Source organism: Lonchura striata, chromosome 1A (genome assembly GCF_050655825.1).
Source record: "Lonchura striata isolate lonStrDom1 chromosome 1A, ASM5065582v1, whole genome shotgun sequence".
Taxonomy (NCBI): Eukaryota; Metazoa; Chordata; class Aves; order Passeriformes; family Estrildidae; genus Lonchura; species Lonchura striata.
The window spans coordinates 57,497,344-57,516,944 of record NC_140741.1 but is presented as its reverse complement, the minus strand read 5'-3'; the positions used below and the strand labels follow the sequence as shown (position 1 = coordinate 57,516,944).

Here is a 19,601-nt window from a genome sequence, read left to right as displayed (position 1 = left end):
GACACATAAGGTTTATGCAAGTTTTAATTTTTCTTTGAAATATCTTTGTGCTTATGAAAAACTGTTCTACTCAAGCAGAAGAAGACTAAAGAAATCTTTTAGATGCATATAAATAAATAAAGGTCGTTTTACCAAACCTACATTTTGAAAGCTACAACCTTAGCCTTATGGCTCAGTGATTTCAACTGCTCAGAGTTCACTTGATTTTTTTGTTGCTTTTTTTCCAGTGGTGGTTGTGGGGGTGAGCTGTTCTGTACAGATTTTTAAATAAGATGAAAATTTTATAGAGTGTCTAAATCCCATTCTTTTAATTTGTGCAAAAGATTAGAGGATGAGATATCACAAGTCTACTCTTGCAAGCAGCTCAATTATTCTTCACTCTTAGTTTGTGTTGCTTTTGACCAAACTATTTTGTCCTCTCTTTTCTGACATACTGTCCAGGAAGCTGCATCAGCTCCCATGCATGCAGAGAGTTGTGTGTTTAGGAACTAAGCCACTCCATTTTTATTTCAGATCTAGGTCACTACCTTTGAGTAATCTGTTACTCAGCTTTCTTTTGTCATCTTGATATCTGCTATATAAAAAAACCCCAAGTGCAATAGGATGTGTATGATTTTTAAATTGAGTGAGCAACTGTTTGAAGAGATATTGGAGCCCTGATTCAGGAATAGTCATGCAAAAACCATAAAACTAATGCTGAGTCAATTCAGAAGATATTGGGTAGGGCCTTGCATTAACTCTGATTATAGTGGGCAGAAGTAGCTATGCGTTGAAATGTCATTGTAGCTCTGGCAGGGTAAGGTCAATTTTATTTGAAATGGGTAATAATAGGGAGTTTTGTTCTCACTTAGTCTGGGTTTTCCCTTTCCTATTTGATACACTTGTTTTGACTTTTTTTGTCAAAATTACATTATAGTTTTCCAGAAGTCTGTTTAGTGTGTGCTAGAGTTCTGATGTGGTTTTTCCTTTTTTTGTGTAACTGGAAAACGAAGTGTTGTTTTTCTTCTGATTCTGCCGTCCTTTCCCAGTCTGCTTTATCCCACTAGGATATGTTTTTTGAATTCAGAGAAGTTAGAATAAGAGGTCCTGATTGTGAATGAGTGCCATATTTTTCTGGTCCTTTTTCATATTGTTTTTGCCAGGAGCTTCTTCCAAAGATCTTTCCCATGAGCATTGCAGCTCTCCCTATGAAATAAGAATTAATGATAGGGGAAGGCAAAAAGCTCTAAATTCTGCTGTAAATCTCTGTAAGGAGATAATTTGAGAGCTGTTTGCATCTTTTTTAAACTCTAATTTCTAAAGTCATTATGCAAAGTATGCTCATGACTGTAAATTCTCTTTACCCACCCTGGAAGACAGATAATCCCACGCAGCTTTTGGTGGTGACAGAAAGCATCAGGGACCCCTTTGCCTTTACATGCTTCCAGCCAAGAGTTTAAATCCCTAGGTTTTGCTGCAATATTTCACTTTACAGTACCAGTGCTTGAGACTGTCCCATTGTACCCTGCTGGATCATAGTCTACTATACTGGCATCATCTCCATTTGGCACCTTCGGTGGGATGGGTAAGATAAGTAAGACTCCTGGCCTAGGCTGCATTTCACTCTCATTTTTTGCTTCATGGTCCAGTATACCCAAAGCAGAATGGAAAAGCAGAGGGACATTAAGATGACAGTGAGGGAGGGGTTTTTTTAGCTCTAATGGTAGACAGTTGCCATTGTTCAGAAGGTCTGAAGTTCAGGTGACAGTTCTAAATTTATGATTGGTTATGCTTCAGGTGCATCTAGAGTGATAAGAAATTAATCTTTATGCTTTCTAGACTGACTTGTGGTAGGAAATGTGCTAGTGTTGACTTCTTCAGGCTGGTTGTGGAGGGAAGGAATTGCAGCAAAATGTAACTAATTCAAAAGGTGCAGTAATAGATGCCTTTACTAATCTTGCTGATCAGTTGTCTCATTATATATTTTCTTAAACATTCCATAGAAACCCACTTGTGATCTTGGTTAGTATTCATGATTATTTGTCAGTCTGAGTGTCTGTCCTGTTGTCCCAATGTCAGCTGTGCCTGGCTGTTCAGGGGCTGAGCGGTCCCACTGTGGGCACCAGTTTTCTTGCAGACCTTTGAAGTGAGACCTCTATCTCTCTTATCCTTTTCTTTTTTAATGTGGCCTTGCTGTGGTGACTGTAGAAACATCTGAAGCATGCATGTGTGTTTATGTTGAACTTTCCAGGGACCTGAGGAATTGTCAACAAATGGTCTCACTGAAGATGACTTCGGTGAGCATGGGAGGCTGCCTGTGGTGAGCCGTCCTTGGCTGCCTCTGGCCTCAGGAGCTCACGTTTGCAAATCACAGCTAAATAAGGAGATAATTTGAAATCTATTTGCACCTGTTTTTAAGCTGTATTTTTTAAAATTGTGCCACAGATATATGGGTGTGACTCTCTTGATTATAGTGTGCCTGAAGTAAGGTTACTGACAGAATGGATTACTTAATAAATTTTGTACCCTTTTTTTGATGTGAAGCACATATGACAAATGCACTTTTTTTTTCTTAGAATATGAGTCAGCTGTATTTTTTTTTTATTTCATTGAGAAAAGTAGGATGTGCTGTCTTGACCTGAGGATAACAAATGCTAAACTGAATGCTGCTGACTGCAAACACTGGGATAATCTGGTTCAAGCAAGTGTGGTGCAGAAGTTTGCAACGTGCTCAGCCAAGTACAGAAGGAGCTGCTAGTGGCATGATCTAACAGCCTAAATGTTGTGGCAGCTCTCGCAGTGTTTGTGATATCCTCCTTGCCCAGAAGTCCCAGGTGTAGTCAGTGAGTGCCAGATGTAAGGACTGGGACATAGTGGGTGGTTCTTGCTGTTTGTCCTGGAACAAACTCCTGGCATTTCCACGTGGTCTCTCTCAGCAGCCAGCCCATTGCCCAGGAGGCAGCAGACAGCTTTCAAAGTGCAAATGGCTCTGAATGAAAATGCATTTCAAATAGATTGTATTGAGCTTTTCTTTTGATAGTGTATTTCTGTCATCAAGATCTTGCCTTTTTGTAAAAAAAAGTGGACACTAATGAGTGCATACAGTACATATGATACTGTTTAAAATAATTCTGTTTCAATTCTTAAAGTCTTTAAATTGAAATTTGAAAAGGGAACCTGGAGTGCACAAACTATTTTCAATTGTAGTTGCTCAGCTGGATGCTAGTAGTTTGTTTTCTAGATGTGATTCTTGTGGAGTGTTTATATTTGTAATTGAATCCTTAAAATTCCTTTAGCAGCCTGGAGAGAATACAGCACACCAGTGCTAAGCAATGCAAATAGTCATAGATTCATTGGTTTAGTTTGTTTGCCCTTTGTTTTGTGGTGCTTTTTTTATTTTAAAGACGGTAGTAGAGGTCTGTTTTATTCCTTGTCATGCCACCTGTGGCAGGATCACTCACAGAAGGAACTAATGAATTTCACAAGCATAATCTGTTTAGATAGTCTTAAAAGATATAAAGAAAAAGATCAAAATCAATTGTCATATTCCTTAGGATCACACCAATAAAAATTCATGTCTGGTTGCCTTTTTTCATGTTATTAGTTATAATAATAATAGTAACTTATTAATATCATTCACTTCTGACTGCAGAAGAACAAATGGCATAACATTAGTGCTGTTGCGTAAAATCATATTTGAGAGAGCACCTTGCTATCTTGCTCTCTTGCTGTGAAAAAGCACCATTTTTGGCAGAGAAGTTGAAGCCTAAGCAGCTTGGCTGCACTAAGGCAACCAGACTCCAGTGCTGGCAGCCACATCAGCGCTGCGAGAGACACAGCAGCATCCACCAGCCTTTCTCACACTGTCCACTACCCCTAGAGAAGAGAGATGTGATCTCAGCTTCACCTTTTTCCATCTGTGAGTCTGTCATTAAAGCAGAGAGGTGACTGATGCTGTAGAAGTAATCCCCTTGGCCTGGGTTGCATTTCACCTTCGTTTGCTGCTTCATGGTCCAGTGTGCGTGAAGGAGAAATAAAAAGCAGGGGGACCTGAAGACAACAAGGGATGGGTTATTTTTAGTTCTAATGGTAAACAACCACTGTTGTTCAGAGAATCTGATGTTCAAATGAGAGGTGAATATTAAGCTCCAGTTAAGCTCCAGGTGCATCTAGAATGATACAAAATTTGTCTTTGTGCTTTCTAGACTGGTTTGCTGTTTGCTGGTGCAACTTCTTCAGGATGGGAGGTATTGCAGCAAAACGTAACTCATCCAAAAGTGCTGTAATTTATGCCTCTACTAATCTTGCTGATCACTAATCTCTTTATGTATTTTCTTAAACCTTCCATAGGAGCTCACTCTTGATCTTGGTTGGCATCCTTCATTATCTCAGTGCTTTGCCAAGTATGTTTGCTTTCTAGAACCGATTTTCTTTTTCCAAAAACCTGCAGTAATTAAATAATAAAGACATTGGACTGTCTTTAAAAAGAAGGATTAAATAAAAGCAGAAGAAATTCACAAAACAGAAGGGTTATTAACCAAGCATTGATTTCACTTTTGCTTTGACTTTCCAGGAGTATCTTCTGCTTGAGCATCCAAATCAGGGAATTACTTTCTAAATTGTTTTGGGATATTAATTCGAGTTCTGTATTTACAGTCCTTCCTCGAAAGAGATTCTGAATTTAGATAGGACCAAACAGAAAATATTTTATAGAACATTTTGTTTCCTTAGGTCTTCTACCATTGCATTTTCCTAGAAGTGTACAACTAGGGTTCACAGAGGGAATCAGTTGGCGAGGCATGCTTACAGCTATTGTGAGTATGAGGGCTATGAAAAAAATGACAATGTTATCAGCTATTGCCTTCACAGAGAATTGGTGTGCTTTTAGGTCTTAAAGACTTAGCAGCTGAATATGCCTTAATTACTAAAATTGATTGCACGGAATGGTGATATTAAAAACTGCAAATGGAAAAGCACTAATAATAGTTGCTTGCTCTCTGGGGAAAAATGAAGTGCAAGCAGCTGTGAAAAGATGGTGAAATGCTGTAATGATACTAAAAGGATATGAGATTAAATATTATAATAGGGCATGTTAAGTTGCTCTCTGAAGTTCTGGTATGTATTTTTTAGTTCAGTAGGAACTTCAGTTTGTGTAGTTTTGCCTGCATGTTGAAAGCTTCCTTTAAAAATAAACAAACATAAACACCCACAAAAATATGCAATAAAATACTGGAGGAAGAGATAGAAGAGTAAAGCAGAGTATACAGGAGACTCCTTTTAAAAGAACAAAGGGATGAGAAGTGAAGAATTTAGCAGAGAGTTGTGTGCAAGGCTCTGTTCATTCAGTATTCCTACATATTTTTATTACTTACTGAAAGTAGGAAAAAGATCTAAAAATAATGAAGATCACAAGGAAATGTGTGTAAAGCAGTAGTGTGGATGAATCTATTTTAGCAAATTACTTTGGAGCTCTGGAAACATGCTTTTTAGTAGTTATGGTGATGCTAACACTTGAAGTCATTCCAATATACTATAAAATACTTAATGTTGGAGCATTCCATGGCAGAGAATCTTCTGAATGATCTCAGTCAACCTTAAAGTACTATTTGTCTTCTGAAGGAGCTGGAAACTGAGACTGAAATGTTAATTGTGACTCCAGGCTATAGTGCCCTGTGCAGGGTTCAAATCAGCAGTGTCTGAAGGTGAAGATACAGGTGTATTTGAAGCTTCTATTATAAGACAAATAAACTAGTCTTGTTCATCTCTTGAAGACAATAGGTGTTTTTTATGCTGATTCCCAGTGGTAATTGTCTGATGGCAATTTTTATGTTTTGACAGTTTATCTTGCTGTATGCCTTGCTAGGACCAACATGTTTTATTTCATTAGCATTTTACTATTGCAATAAGAAAGTAAAACACAACATAAATGCATCATCCCATAAGCCACTCATTTCAATCCAAGCTAATGATTCCTTCATTTTATGTGTGAAATAAAAAAACCCCACATCTATATTTAGACAACTTGCTCATGAGATATGGCAAGATGTTCTCACTCAGTGCACAGCACGCTGAGTTGGCAGGGCTGGTGTTTCACATGACTGATAATGCAGAAGTTTCTATGGGTATTGCTGTGGGTAGGACAAAGAATCGTGATGAAGAGGGAACAAGATAGAGACAGTTCACAGTATCCCCAAAATACCTATCAGAAGAGCCACTTAAAATAAGCCTTACTGCATGCTTGTGGTATTTTGGAAAAAGGGGGATTCATATGTGCTAGAAAAGACTCTGTTTATTTAAAGATTTACTACTGTTTACAAAGGCAGTTAATGTGCAAGGGATTTCACTTTATCCAGAGATAACTTTAAGAGAACCATACATACGCTTGTGTTATAGATGACTTCAGAGGTAAAAGTACAGAAAAGAGTAATCAGTAAATACAGATCTGCTTTCTGTTTCACTAGACAAGCCATAACATTTACCTTGAAAGGTTAAGGTGTAATGTATGAGGGGAATTGCGTGTTCTTCAGCACGTGGCTGATAAACACTGTTGAACACAGTAACTCTGTCCCCATTTTTTATGAAGAAGAAGACACAATTGCAGACATCACCACAAAGGTATCTACCCCTGGTTCCAGTATTGCATCCTATCCCTGAACTGATGGCTTTTTTGATACTGGAAAACAGCTGAGTGTGAACTGACTCTTGATCATTAATCATCTAATCATCCAATGTGTTCTTTCTTTAAAAAGCAAAGAAATGAAGGGGAAAATAATAAAAATATCACTAAAAAAACCCTCAACAAGATGTATCATGTGGAAGAACTGGAGAGCTGTGAACTGAGCCAATACAGGATAAAAGTGGAGTAGATACTGTATATAAGATTTTATACATGGCTCTCTCAGCTGTCATAGCTTCCTTTATATGAAGTGGGTGCATAAGCACCACAAAAGCCAGAACATAAGCTTGCTGCTTAAACATTGTGATTTATAGGAAGGAAAGAACCTATACAGTGACTGGCTGTCATTTGTGGATATTTACTGCACATCATAAATTATCACTAGTTAGTTATTAAAATTTTTAATTTTTTTTTACTAAAAATTTCTATTAAATAAGCTGATTAATCTTATGTTTAGAAAATACTTCACACAATACAAGCCAGCTAGTTTATTCTTCATCCTTCAGTGGTGAGGGGATTGTGTTTGTGCAAGTTAAGCACAGCTTCCCCTGGGAGTATTCTTGTTTCTGACTTCCAAAAGGGTGGATTTTCTAAAGCTTCTAAGTTTTGGCATAGCTGCCCTAGAAAGTTTAAATGAAAAATGACAACAGAGTCTGGGAGTGGGCATCCAGTAGAATATGCTGAGGCAAAAGAGCAGTGATGTCACAGGTCTGAAAACAATGCTTTCTTGATGAGAAGGAATCTCAGTTAAAGGAAATTAAAATAGCAATTAAAACAAGTATTAAGGATAGGAAAAAGGGCAATAAAATGTCTTTTAACAAAAACAGACCTTAATGAATAATGGACTAAAAAGTGTATTCCAGTGTGGTCAGAGATAAAGCACTTAATACATTTTGCATTGGGGGAAAGAGACCCTTGGTCAGAGAGATTCTGTGACAGATGTGGATGGTAAAGCTGAGTAATTTAGTAAAGGAAGGAACAGCAGTAATTTCTGTTGCAGGTTTTGACTAAAGCTGGGGCATATATCTACCTCATGTCATGCTACTGATGTAATGAAGATGTTTGTCATAATAAAAGAATATGAGATATCATCTGCTAAAATAAATATTCTCAGCTGTCTGTTACTTACATAAACCAGACAAGGAGTTTTCTGAATTGCTGAAGTTAATGAATAACTGCAGAAATCTTAGTTTCCTGCTAGCATGATTCCAGGGAAAGCTCCAGTAAAAATCTGCTTTTTTCTCTTCCTGATATTTCTGGAGACACTATGGGAGCTGTCCCTGGCATACACCATATGCTGTTGTCATCAGCACTCATCTCTCTGGTGGCTGCTGCCATCCTGCATGAAGCTGATCATTTCCAAACCCAAATAAAGGGGTGTCTCTCTGCGCCCAGGGTGCTGCAGTCTTGGCTCAGGACCTTGTTGAATTCAGTGATGACCTTACAGTCGCCTTCCTCTCCCCGCCCCATTTGGTTCTGGGAGACAGTAACTGCTTGGGAGTTTCCCAAGTCCTTCCTGTTGTCATAATAGAACCAAGTTATTTTAATCTTCTCTATGTCTGACCAAGGTCTGTCCACAGGCCATCTAATCTTTATCTCCAAATATATTTCTATTTTTTTTGTATTTCGTTTGTTTGTTTTTAACTCTGTCTTGAGCATTGCGTAATGAACACTTTGCTCTAGCAGAATCCCCTTCTTTGACCTGCTGGGCACTCTTGCTGAGGTTGCCCCCAGTCCCTCTGTCCATGTCACTGACAAACCTGTTTAAGAGCACCATCCCAATACTGAACTCAAGCCCTGAGCAATTGTTCTGCTTTTCAGATTGCTAGCAGACACCTTCTGTGGGATCCATGGTGACTGGTTTTCTTTCTGATAGCTATCACAGATAGAGGTGGCAAGTCTGAATAGTTACCCTCCATGCCTCCTTTCCTCTGATTCAAAGCAAGGAAAAAAATCAGTCATAACTATACCCTGCCTCGAGAGGCAGAGGGCCAGGAATATGGAGACGTGTAGCCCTGGTGGTTGTTGGCTGTATAAAATTAGGTGTTGGTCACCCCAGTGAGATCTCTGCTGGCTGCAGCAGATCATGGAAAGGGTTCCTGGATTTGCTTTTTGTTTTGCAGGATAGCTAATCAGTTTTGACTCATGTCAAAATAAATATGTGGCATCCCAGCATCTTTTTTCAGACCTTGAACACATATTATGTGATTTTTAGATAGCGTTAGTGTAATTGGAAATTATTAGATATTTTTAAGGATTAAAAGTAGGAACCTAGAGATTTCCTCTGTTTCCATGTAACCTTCCAAAAACTTTTCTGTTTCCTCTAGTCTGTTTTCCTATCTATCTTTCCCTGCCTTTTCTATTTTCTTCTAGAACTGCATTTCTTATATCTCTACTGAAATTGTCAAGGCTAGTTAGAGGAAGGAAATTGTGTGCCTGTCTCATGCAATTCCTGTGTTGCAAATATGGCTGAAGCTAATAAAAAGAGACCTCTATTATAATTACATAGCAGCAGAACAAGGTTGTTTTACAGCTTTGACAGTTATTCAAAAGGTGTCTGTTTCTGTGGGATGGGTGTTCTTAATTGGAAAAGATTCTGCTTTCCTGCTTTTAAGAAGAGTTGTTGGACAGAATAGTTAGGATACTGCTGGCACTGATGCAGTTGTTTAGCATATGCATTGGGAAACAGGCCTGTATGTATACATGCATCTAGAATTTCACAAAGAAAGCTCCAGTGTGAGTACCATATCTGGAACAGGGCCTGCTGCTGGAAGATAGAGGATAGAAAATGGCTATGATCTTTATTCTGCACACAGTACAAATATTGCTCTATACGTGCACAAAGCAATAAGGGAAGTTTGTTGTTAGGCAAACTCTGATGGACATGAATAATATAAATACTCCAAAGGTACTGTGGCTTTTGCTTGCTGTCAATGAGCATTCTATCAATACTAGAATATATAAAATGTTACAGAGTTATCAGTCCACTGTGGAAAAGCCTCCAACTGTTGTAATCTTCAGACTACTCACTACTGTTTTCAGGGTGTCTGATGCCAAGTAGATAATTTATTGTGGGGTGAAACAGAAAGCTCTTGACATAAATGAAGTATGATGTATGTATTTTAATACTAGGTCCTTAGAACACCATCATCATCCCAATGTGGTAATAGGAGATCTTCAGTCAGATGAAGAGGATATCATGAACAGTTCTGATGAAGATGATGATACAAATTCTGATTCCAGTAAAGGGGAGACTGATCCTCAAGAAGATAAACAGGTATCTTTTTTATCTTTATCTTCTGAAACTATTCCTCACTCTTGCAGTATTTCATTAGTTGTATTGTGTTGGGATATTTTCAAATGTAAACCAACTGTTGCCTGCTGAGATTGAGGTCTGACCTTCTGTTACCTTCTGTGAGTGCTAACTTGGAGTGATTTCCCTGATTTTAATTTTATTTCTTCTTCAAATGAGGAGCAGGAAGACAGTATTAACTACTCTGAATGAAATGAAGTTACGAGGGTCTTGTCCCTCCCTTTGGGGGTACCCAGTTCTTATTTCTCAGCCCTGGATGCCCTGAAACCAGCCTGTCCTGTAGACCAGTGCCTCTCCTCAGCACCAGTCCCAGCAGCTGTTTCCTTTGATAGTAGTTATATCTGCTTCCTTTCTTTAAAAATAATCAAAAAGCAAAACAAGAACAAAGTCCCAACAAGACAAACAGAAAACCCCAATGAAACTTTTTAGTGCTGGAAGAGAGGACTTGGCATGTCAGGCCTGAATGTTGTTAAACCAAATGAGAGGACTAAATTGGGAAAGAGTCAAGGGAAAGCTTGTTCCTGTGAAACTAAACAAGACTTTACCCGTACAAGCTAACTTACCTTGCGTGCCTCTACAAATGCCTTCAGCCTTTCCCAGCTGAGTTTTACAGGGAAATGTCCCCATTAGGAGGGTTCTCAGGCAGTTTTTATGGAGTAATTCAGTGCTGGCTGTGAGGCGTCTGCTGCCGCTTGCTTCAGCTGCCTGCGGCACGTGCGGCCAGCAGCTGGGAATTAACAACCAACTTCCTCACAGCCAGAGCAGCTGCAGAGGAGAATGAAGCAGTCTCTGCACTGGTCATCAGCTGGACTTGTTTTATTTTTCCTTACTGCAAGCATCTGGCTGTTTTGATGCTTTATCTCTGTTAGGGGACTTACAGGGCTTCTTTCCAGTGTTGTGCCAGAGAGCCTTATTTGTATTCCTTTGGTTCCCCCATTAGAGACTGTCAGAGCCAGAGTATCTTTGTCTGAGCAAATGCAAAGTGGCCCTTTCAGCACCAGCTGGTATGTGAAAAGTCTTTCAAATGGGGTTGAAAACAGACTGTGATATTTAATTTTGTAATTGTTTAGCGGTAGCATCTTGTTCTCAAAATACTAATTTCCATCTCATTTGCAACTGACACATCTACAGTGATGGCACATACCTTGCTTTGCATAATTGACTTGTGAATTCAGTCTTGAAGGGAGTGTGTCAGCTGTGCTTTCTAAATAGACACAGAGGCCTGAGAATAGGTGTTACAACCTCGCCTGAATGTGACTGACCCACACTGGACCCACACTCAGTGTTCTTGGGAAATAAGATAATTTCATATGTAAAATTCCAGATCTGTGTGCAGATGTCTATCTAGATAGTATATAAAATAAATAATGTATTTTGCACATATCTGGTGATATACAAAATTATTTAATTTAGAAATTAATTTTAATTCAGTAATCAAGTGTGATGTCATTTAAATTCCAGTGAAAAAAAAATTTAGATTTATTTTATATTTTGAATACAACAATATAATTAAAATCAACCTATGAGTACTATCTGTTCCATGGTTTATATTCTAGCACTTGAGACTAATTTATAGGTTTCAAGAAGAATTAAATCTTCAGGGAAATCTTGCAACATTAGTGCTTATGAACCAAAGTTTTGTGGATAAAATGCCACTGATACCTGATTTTCTAGATAAGCTGTTCAGTGCCCATATTATACTACCACACTCAATACAGCCTTCCCAGGATTTCCATCTCAACTTGAGTTGTATATCATGTGATGTTTTGGGGCTCCTCATCCTCTATTTCATTGCAGCCCATTAAAATGAAAGCCTGCATGTGCAATAGACATGCTGACAGCTGGCAGCAGAGAAGCATATGGCAAAGCATGAGAGCTGTTTTGGAGAAAGGTGTTCCATCTGAGGGAACTCATACATGGAAGTTAAACTGTGTAGCAAACACATTTGCATCCTGATGCCTGTCCCATTTGCTTTGTTATACCTATTACCTCTGTCTGGTGTTGGACAGTGCCATTGGTTTTTTGGAAACCAAATATGTGTTTGAAGCCCAGAATCATCTCCACAGTGTTTCATGAGGATGACAAGGCTCACATATCTGCATCTTTGGAATACAGTTGCTCTGTATTCCAGCAGTTCCATTAGTAGCTTGTCAGAAACTGTCTTTTCTCTTCAGTGTGATTTTTTTTTTCTTTTTTTTCCCGTCACCTTGTTTTTCACTAAAGAAAATGTGTATGTCTATTAAGATGTTCCTGAAAGACATTTGAGTTCACTGCAAATATTACTGTTGCTGTATTAATCAGAAAAAAAAAAAATCAAGTAAGATAGAAATACTACCTGTAGTTTATTACTTTTGCTAAACCAGTGATTGTTGTTTGCTAGAACTTCCATTCATTATGGGCTTCATTAAAAGAAAAGACTGACAGGCTGAAAGGCTGCTCCTAGCTAATATTGTTGTATCCAGACTACAAGCTAAATTGATCTTCTCACAGATCCTGGAAAACCAGAAGGTGTCAAAGCCAAGAGATTTCAAAGCAGTATGAAGTGTTTTTCTTAGAAGTAACTATCAAATAATTACATTGAATTTAAGGAACTAATAGCTGGAAATTATCTTCCTGACAGTTTTCGTAGATGCATAGTGTAATATGTAATTTTATTTGCAGGGTAAGGCAGCTGGAAAGAAAACAAAGGTTTACCACATTGCCAAGGAGATCATGAGCTCAGAGAAGGTGTAAGTGTCAATGCTATACTTATAAACAAGTCAATTTATTTTAATTGGGCAATTAAAATGTAACTGTTTGCTTTTTCTTGCTTTTCTGATAGGTTTGTGGATGTGCTAAAGCTCTTACACATTGTAAGTACTTAAAAAAAAACCCAGTTTCCTCTTCTCTTTGTTTAATTTACTAAAATTTTATGTTTAGGCTTTATGGTAGTGACAGTGCATTTTTTTCAGCTGCATCTACATATTCAAAATATAAAACCTAATTAAGCTGAACTTTAATATTTCATATTTTACATAGTGGATGAATATTTTGGTGGTTCCTTCTGGATGTCTTTAATAATTTATGAAGTTTCCAGTTGAGTGTGGGTATTGAATACTGAAAATTTAATATATATCAATTTATGTTAATCAGAATCATATTTATAAGCCAGCTTGTATGGCTTAGCAACAAAAATTAACTTTTTGGTTAGAATAACTCATTAAATGGTGGGGGGAGGCAGGAACAATTTATTTTTGAAATGGTACATTAAAATGCACATTCTTGAAGTAATGCAGCTAATAGCTATTAGCTGTAATGGTGCATCCATCACCATGGCAGTGGTGGCAGCAACGTTCTTGACAGACGTTTGCCTTCTGATAACACCCATGATTTTAGTACCTGCAGTGTGTTGTACACAGCCAGGGTTAGGTATTTCATCCATGTTTGTGCAGATCAGTCATCTGTAAAACATCCTGTGTTGAAGGTGATAATAGGAAATTAATACAAATTTTTCTTTATCTCTATTTTGTGTGTTTTCTGTCAAGTTTGAACTGATATGGGTTTTTACCATTTTGTCGCTCTATTAAGTGCAAACCTAGTGGGTTTTTTTCCTTGGGCAATAGAAGTGGTTATATTGCAAAACGGATGCATTGGTCTGTCTCAGTCCCTTGAGAAGCATGTTCTGTGAAACTGGGAACAAAGGCTCTTATAGATGGTTGTATACAGTCCTGTAATACAGGGATTTTTTTTCAGGGAACAAAAAGCTCACTACATCTTTTGCTGATTCCTCTTTTGCTTTCCTCCTAGTAACTGTTTTTCTGATTCTCTTCAATCTTGGTTTTTATGAGCTGGCTCAGTCAGTTGCAGCCAATATATAATTTATATTCAACATGGTTTCTAATACAGAACTCAATCTTAAAAACTGTTAAAAGAAAGAGAGTTGTCCTAGGCATGTTTTAAGCTATTTAATTTTAAATTATCATATTTTTCAGACATTTAACTTATTTGTTAAAGGTATCTTTGCTTTCCAGTGTACCAGATTTTTAGGTAATATGTGCAGTACTGGAAGAAGGGCTCTTGGTAAGGAGGATGCAGGCAAGCAGAACAATGTGAAAAAGGGAAAAGTAGAGAGCTTAGGAAGTTTCTGGGATAAGCTTAAAGCTGTTCCCACAGTGTAGATGTGCAGTGGTGTAGGATGTGTTTTGCTTTTCCTTTAATGGATAATTTGCAACTCTATTCATGACAGTCTGTTAGTTTCTAGCTGCCAGATAGAAACTACTGGAAATGTTTTTGTTGGCGAGCAATAACAATCAACACATATTCAGCCTGGTCTAACAGGGAGGATGCTAGGCTAGGAGTTTAGGAAATACTTTGTCCTTAGCTTGTCAGTTGGCCTGCAGTAGGAACCTTGGTAAGTGTCTTTGTCAGAGAGGGCACTGGTTTTGAGGCTCTGTGTAGGTGCATTGTTTATTAAATAAAAACTGCTGTAGCTGAGAAAGGTTGCAGACACACAGTTTTTTGTTTCCATAGAGTGGTATTCCTGAGGGTTTGTTTGTTTTTCACACACATGATTAAATCAGTTGATTTAATAATATATTTCTTATGGATAATATTGTAATGTTGATAAAATAATTCTTTTTATTTCATGCGCACTGACCACTTTGGCTTGCTAACTGCCAGTCAAGCAACCCCTGACAAATTTCTGAATTAGAACTTAAATTCTCCTCAACTGGGCTCTTTTACCCATAGTGAAGATTTGGTTTATTGAGGGATGCTGCATTGCACCTTCTGAGCCATCTATTAGTGGTTTTCCACTTGAAATTTAGTGACTAATTTCAGTGATCTGAAATGAATAATACTCTCTTCAGTATATTTTACCAATGTCAGCTAAATGCATCATATGGCGCCAAGGAAGAGGACTGTTGATGTAAGAAGAAACTTTTTAATTTGCTTCATCTTAGAGCCTTTGAAGTGGAATCTGAAGCAGTTGAGGAGGTAGGAATGTGACTGCAAACTAGTTACAAGCACCACTGAAATTTTTTAGCATTTTTTTCTTTTATGTTGACAAAGTCAAGTTAGGTGGAACAACTCTTCCAAGATACCAGAGTGCCAGCCTCTGCAGACCCTGTGGCACACTACAAGTACATCTGACTGCTTCTATTGAAGACACACTGCAAAATTATAAACACTTGGTGATACTTCTGTAAATACTAAACAAGCTGATCATAACAGAGATAAGGGACTCACCTGGCTTTGCACACAGCACACAGTCTCAAACAGACTCAGCAAATAGGTTTGCTTGAGGATGTAATCAAAGATTAGATGTAATCTTGAATTCTCTGTATTTCTGTTACTGTGTTAGTGCTCTTTTAGGGTGAGATTCCAGTAAAATGCTTTTAGAAACTCCTGGAAACAAAGGAGCTTAAATCAAACTAGCTCTTCAGTATGCATGTTTATGAGATGGTTCATGCATTGCCTGCTGAGAGTGAGCCAGGGTTGAGAATATGGGAGAAATACTATTTTTTCTAAGGGCACTTGCAGAAAAAAGAAACTGTTAGCTGGGTGTAAAACACAAATGACATAAGAGAAACAAGCTTATCACTTCTGAGTTGCCCTGTATCTAAAAAACACCCAGTGTTCCTGGAAAAAGGAGTAAGGCAGGATTGGTGCACTTTGCACTTCTTTGCTGTGGGATTCTTTGGATATGGTTTGCTTTGGATGAGTGAGAGGACCTCCTCAGCAGTGTTCTGGCACTGTGAGGGTAAGCTGTCTGGCTTATTTATTGTCATTTTTTTGGTACGTTTTTGTTCTGAATTTTGTTCTTTTGCCAAAACCCTCCACTCTTTTGTTTTTCCACTCTTTTTGATTCTGCTTCCTCCCTGCTGCTGTGATATATGCAGCAAGGCTTCTAGTCCAGCAGAGGAACTTGGTTTTGTGAGATTGCTCCTTCCACCGCAAGGCTTAGTGTTTAACTTTTGTTGTGTGAAAAGAAAAGCTTAGGCCTGTGGGCTTTTGCTTGAGTCTTTAAATCTGTGCTTTTGATTTAGACCCCTGTTCTGTCCATATTTGGACTCTGAGATGGAGTAAGTAGGAGCTTCTCAGCAGGCACCTCTTAGCATTTCTGCAGCCACAAGATCAACCTCTTACTGCAGAAGGCAGATAAGAGGTCAAGCATAATTTTCTATTGTGTGTCCTTCCAGAGACACAAGAGTGAAAAATTCTGGTTTAATGTTATCATTTTTCAGAAGAAAATGGCAAAATACTGTATATAAAAACTATATATAGTTTTATATATCTATATAGATAGATATAAACTGATATCTATTGTAGGCAAGCATTATGAAAAGTAATTCATAGTAGATTTGAAAAAAGAATGTAATGAAAAATAAAATAGCTATGGCCTTTGGAGCAAAGTTCAGACCTCTGGTCCTGGCTTACAATTGACATACTGTTTGACTGTGAAAAATTCTCTCAACATCCAACTCCTTTTCCTCCATCTGCAAAATTTCAATATTTGACCAGTCTGACATGAAAATGTTGATAAGTTTTTGGTCTCGGAAGTACTGTAGAAATGCTAAGACATTTGATAATGAGTTGGAACTGTAGTCCTCTTACTAAGAAGACTAATAAAATAGTTTTAGTTTAGAAGGAAGTATTATTCTACTACCCAGCCTATTGCCTGAAATAACATTCTGGGAATATGCCACAGTCAAATAATTGATTATTGTAAAAAAGTCAAATAGATTATTTCATTAAAGGCTTATAAATTATTTTATTACTTGAGACAAAAGATGTGGAATTGCTTGGCAGCTTTCCAAAAGTAATGGCATATGTTTGAAAAATATGATTCACACTGAGTCATAGTCTTGATTAACTATAGTTGCTGTAGTTTAACTTAGCAGTTTATGGCAAATTGTCTGACTCTAGCTAGGAGTGCCTATTTATATTTTAAATAATCTATTTGTGAAATGTTCTGTAGCTGTATTGCTAAGCAGTCATGTTTACAGTTTGTCACATCTAGAAGCCTGGTTGTTGTGAAACTTCCTCCTCTTCCCTCCTCCTTTGCTATAGGATGTCTGTATGAGTGTATTCCTTGAAAAGCACCCAAGTGCAAACATGCTTTTTTTCCTTAAATTAAACTGATATTTGAGCTATTTGCAGGTGTATTTAGCTAAGGGTGTTGTTCTTTTGTTCTTCAGTGTTTTTGGTTTTTTTGGTTTTTTGCTGGTGGTGTGTTCTGGGAGAACATATCTAAAATGAATATTGGTTGAAGCTTTAGGAATAGAATACGTGACTATGTTTAGATTATGTAGTACTTTCTCTTCCTGTTAAATTGGCAAGAAGTTTTAATTTCACCCATTTGAAATTATCTTCATTCAACTCTTAGGTACCTGAAGGTGCGCTTGACCCAGTCAGCAGCTGAGCAAGGTTTTAGTCTGCTCAGTACCTCTTTTGGTTTACAACTAAAACTCGTTTGCTCCTTAGACTGACACAGGCAGATCACTGAGGGCTGGGAATCCTCAGGGGAAGAACTGAGGGATCCTGAGTCAGGCCCTTTGCAGAGGGGAAGTGCCTGGGCTGATTGCAGGTGATTCAGAATTATCAGCTATCACAGCTTTTTGCTTGTTTAAGGAAGTTGCATTGAAGGAGTGGTGTGACGAAACAAAAGCAGTGATGATGGTAACCTCAAATATTGTTTTAAAACTCCACAGCTATAAGGGGAGTGTATACTAACAGGATAAATAGAATTTCCTACACATTATTCAAGTTGAAAGTGTTTTATCAGATGACAATTCAGCAGCAGTATGTGATCAGAAACCTTTAATATGCCTAGACTAGATTTTCATGTGGACAAGTACCCAGTGGGAGGCTGTCTTAGCCTAGCATAGACTAAAACTGTTTCTGGTTTGGAAAAAAAGTTCTTTCCAAGGATGGCAATGTGTGCTGTCCTCTTAAAGTAGCTTGTGAAAACAATTACCTTTACCTAATCAGTAAAAAGTGATATCAGAAGATTATTATTGGACCAGAATATAATGTAAAACTAGAAACTGTAAACAAGCATTTCAAAAAATGTACAATATCCCTCCCTGTTCTGAAAGGAAAAAAAATCTGGTAAGAGGCCGGGATGATTCATTATAACTAGCATAATATTTTGGGTTTTGTCATGCAGCATATGAACCATGTCTAGAGTTGCAAATATTTTGCATTGAAATAAGCACGTTAATTCCAAAGTATGTGGCAAGTTGGTTTTTAGATTTGTGTTTTTCTTTTTTCGGTTTTTTTTTTTTTTTTTTAACGAGTAAGATTTCAGTATTTGAAAGACCCCATTTTTAATTAGAAAATCTGTCTTTAAAATTCACTTGTAATGGATTGCTCATTGCTTCAAACAGAATAATTTCTAGGACAACCTAGGTGATTGCCTTTGAACAGGCTGATGAAAGCAGTGCTCTTCAGCAGTTTTATATAGGACAACATGCTAAATAGGTTTGTAATATAAATCACGTCATGCGGGCATGTACAGATATCAGAGCAATGTATATATTATTTGCAAGAGCAATTCTGCTTTTATTTAGCACTGAACTGATTTAGATTTAGAAGGAGCTAAGTACTGGTACTTTAAAATATTTTTACTGCAGTTTCTAATTTCTAAGTCACTCACCTGCTTGCACTAAAAGTTGTCATCTGAATGCTTTCCACCCCTTGGGGTGAAATTTCAGGGTTTAGTTTGTAAACTAGCATATTTTATATCTGGTAATTAAAATAGACCTGATCTATGTTTTATCCTTTTGGATATGAAATTGCTTTCTCGGAAGGCCAGTACTTTCAAGTGTAAACACTGGTAATTCCAACCTTGTTACATTTGTTTTTCTTTTCCCACCCCCGATCCCCAGGCATGTGTTCTCTGTGTTCAGCTCTTGAGTTTATCTCAAGATGAACTTGGCATGACAGTCACTTCACACCCACTGCCAGGTTAAAAATAAATCTTAATATGATTACAGTGACAAATGCATAGTCAGTAATGAAGATAATTTAAAAAAAAAAATTAAAAGAGCATTGAAATTTATCTCTTGTTGTTTCGCAGGCTTTTAAAATTTAAAAGGTTCACTTTATATTTTTTCTCTGTATTTCCTCTTTTACTCAGTGTGGAAGGGGACATAGAGGGTGATGAAGTAAAGTTTTGGTTGACTGTTTCAATGATAGAGCCTTTCATGACATAATCTATAAACCATAATGATGCTGATGGACTTTGGCCAAGCTAGTTGAAAAACCAAATCTGTATTTAGAAAATGCCCTGCAGACCCTTTGCATGATGTATCTGGAAGTTAAATAAATGCCCTTAACTACAGCAACATGCCTGTGTTATCTACTGGTGCCTAAACCTGGCTCCCTGCTCTCCTTTTGTTGTTTGGTCAGGGGAAAGCCTGGGTTGTTGATTACGGTACAGAAAAAACTGCTTTGCTTTTCATCGTGCAAGTCGCCTTATGACATTCAAACAAAATTCTTGTCCTATGGCAAAATACATACACTACATTGTGTGTGCATACAACTGGGGGCAGGGGAAGAATATTATCATAATATGATGATGCATTTTGCATGAAGCTCTCCAGAATGCCTCATTTGAGCTTTTGCCATTGTAATTCCATGTATCATTTC

At 37.7% G+C, this 19,601-nt stretch overlaps 1 protein-coding gene across 3 annotated transcripts in view; it reads left to right on the top strand.

Annotated features, from left to right (window-relative positions):
- Positions 1-19,601, top strand: part of FGD6 (FYVE, RhoGEF and PH domain containing 6) — a 71,009-nt gene that overhangs the window by 17,982 nt on the left and 33,426 nt on the right. For all 3 annotated transcript variants that reach the window (XR_014951976.1, XM_021527974.4, XM_085569074.1), the window contains exons 3-5: positions 9,788-9,932; positions 12,630-12,697; positions 12,790-12,820. Coding sequence is in view for 2 of the 3 variants with exons in the window: in XM_021527974.4 (XP_021383649.2) it covers positions 9,788-9,932; positions 12,630-12,697; positions 12,790-12,820 (244 nt within the window). In the remaining variant the exon portion in view is untranslated. The remainder of the gene's footprint in view (positions 1-9,787; positions 9,933-12,629; positions 12,698-12,789; positions 12,821-19,601) is intronic.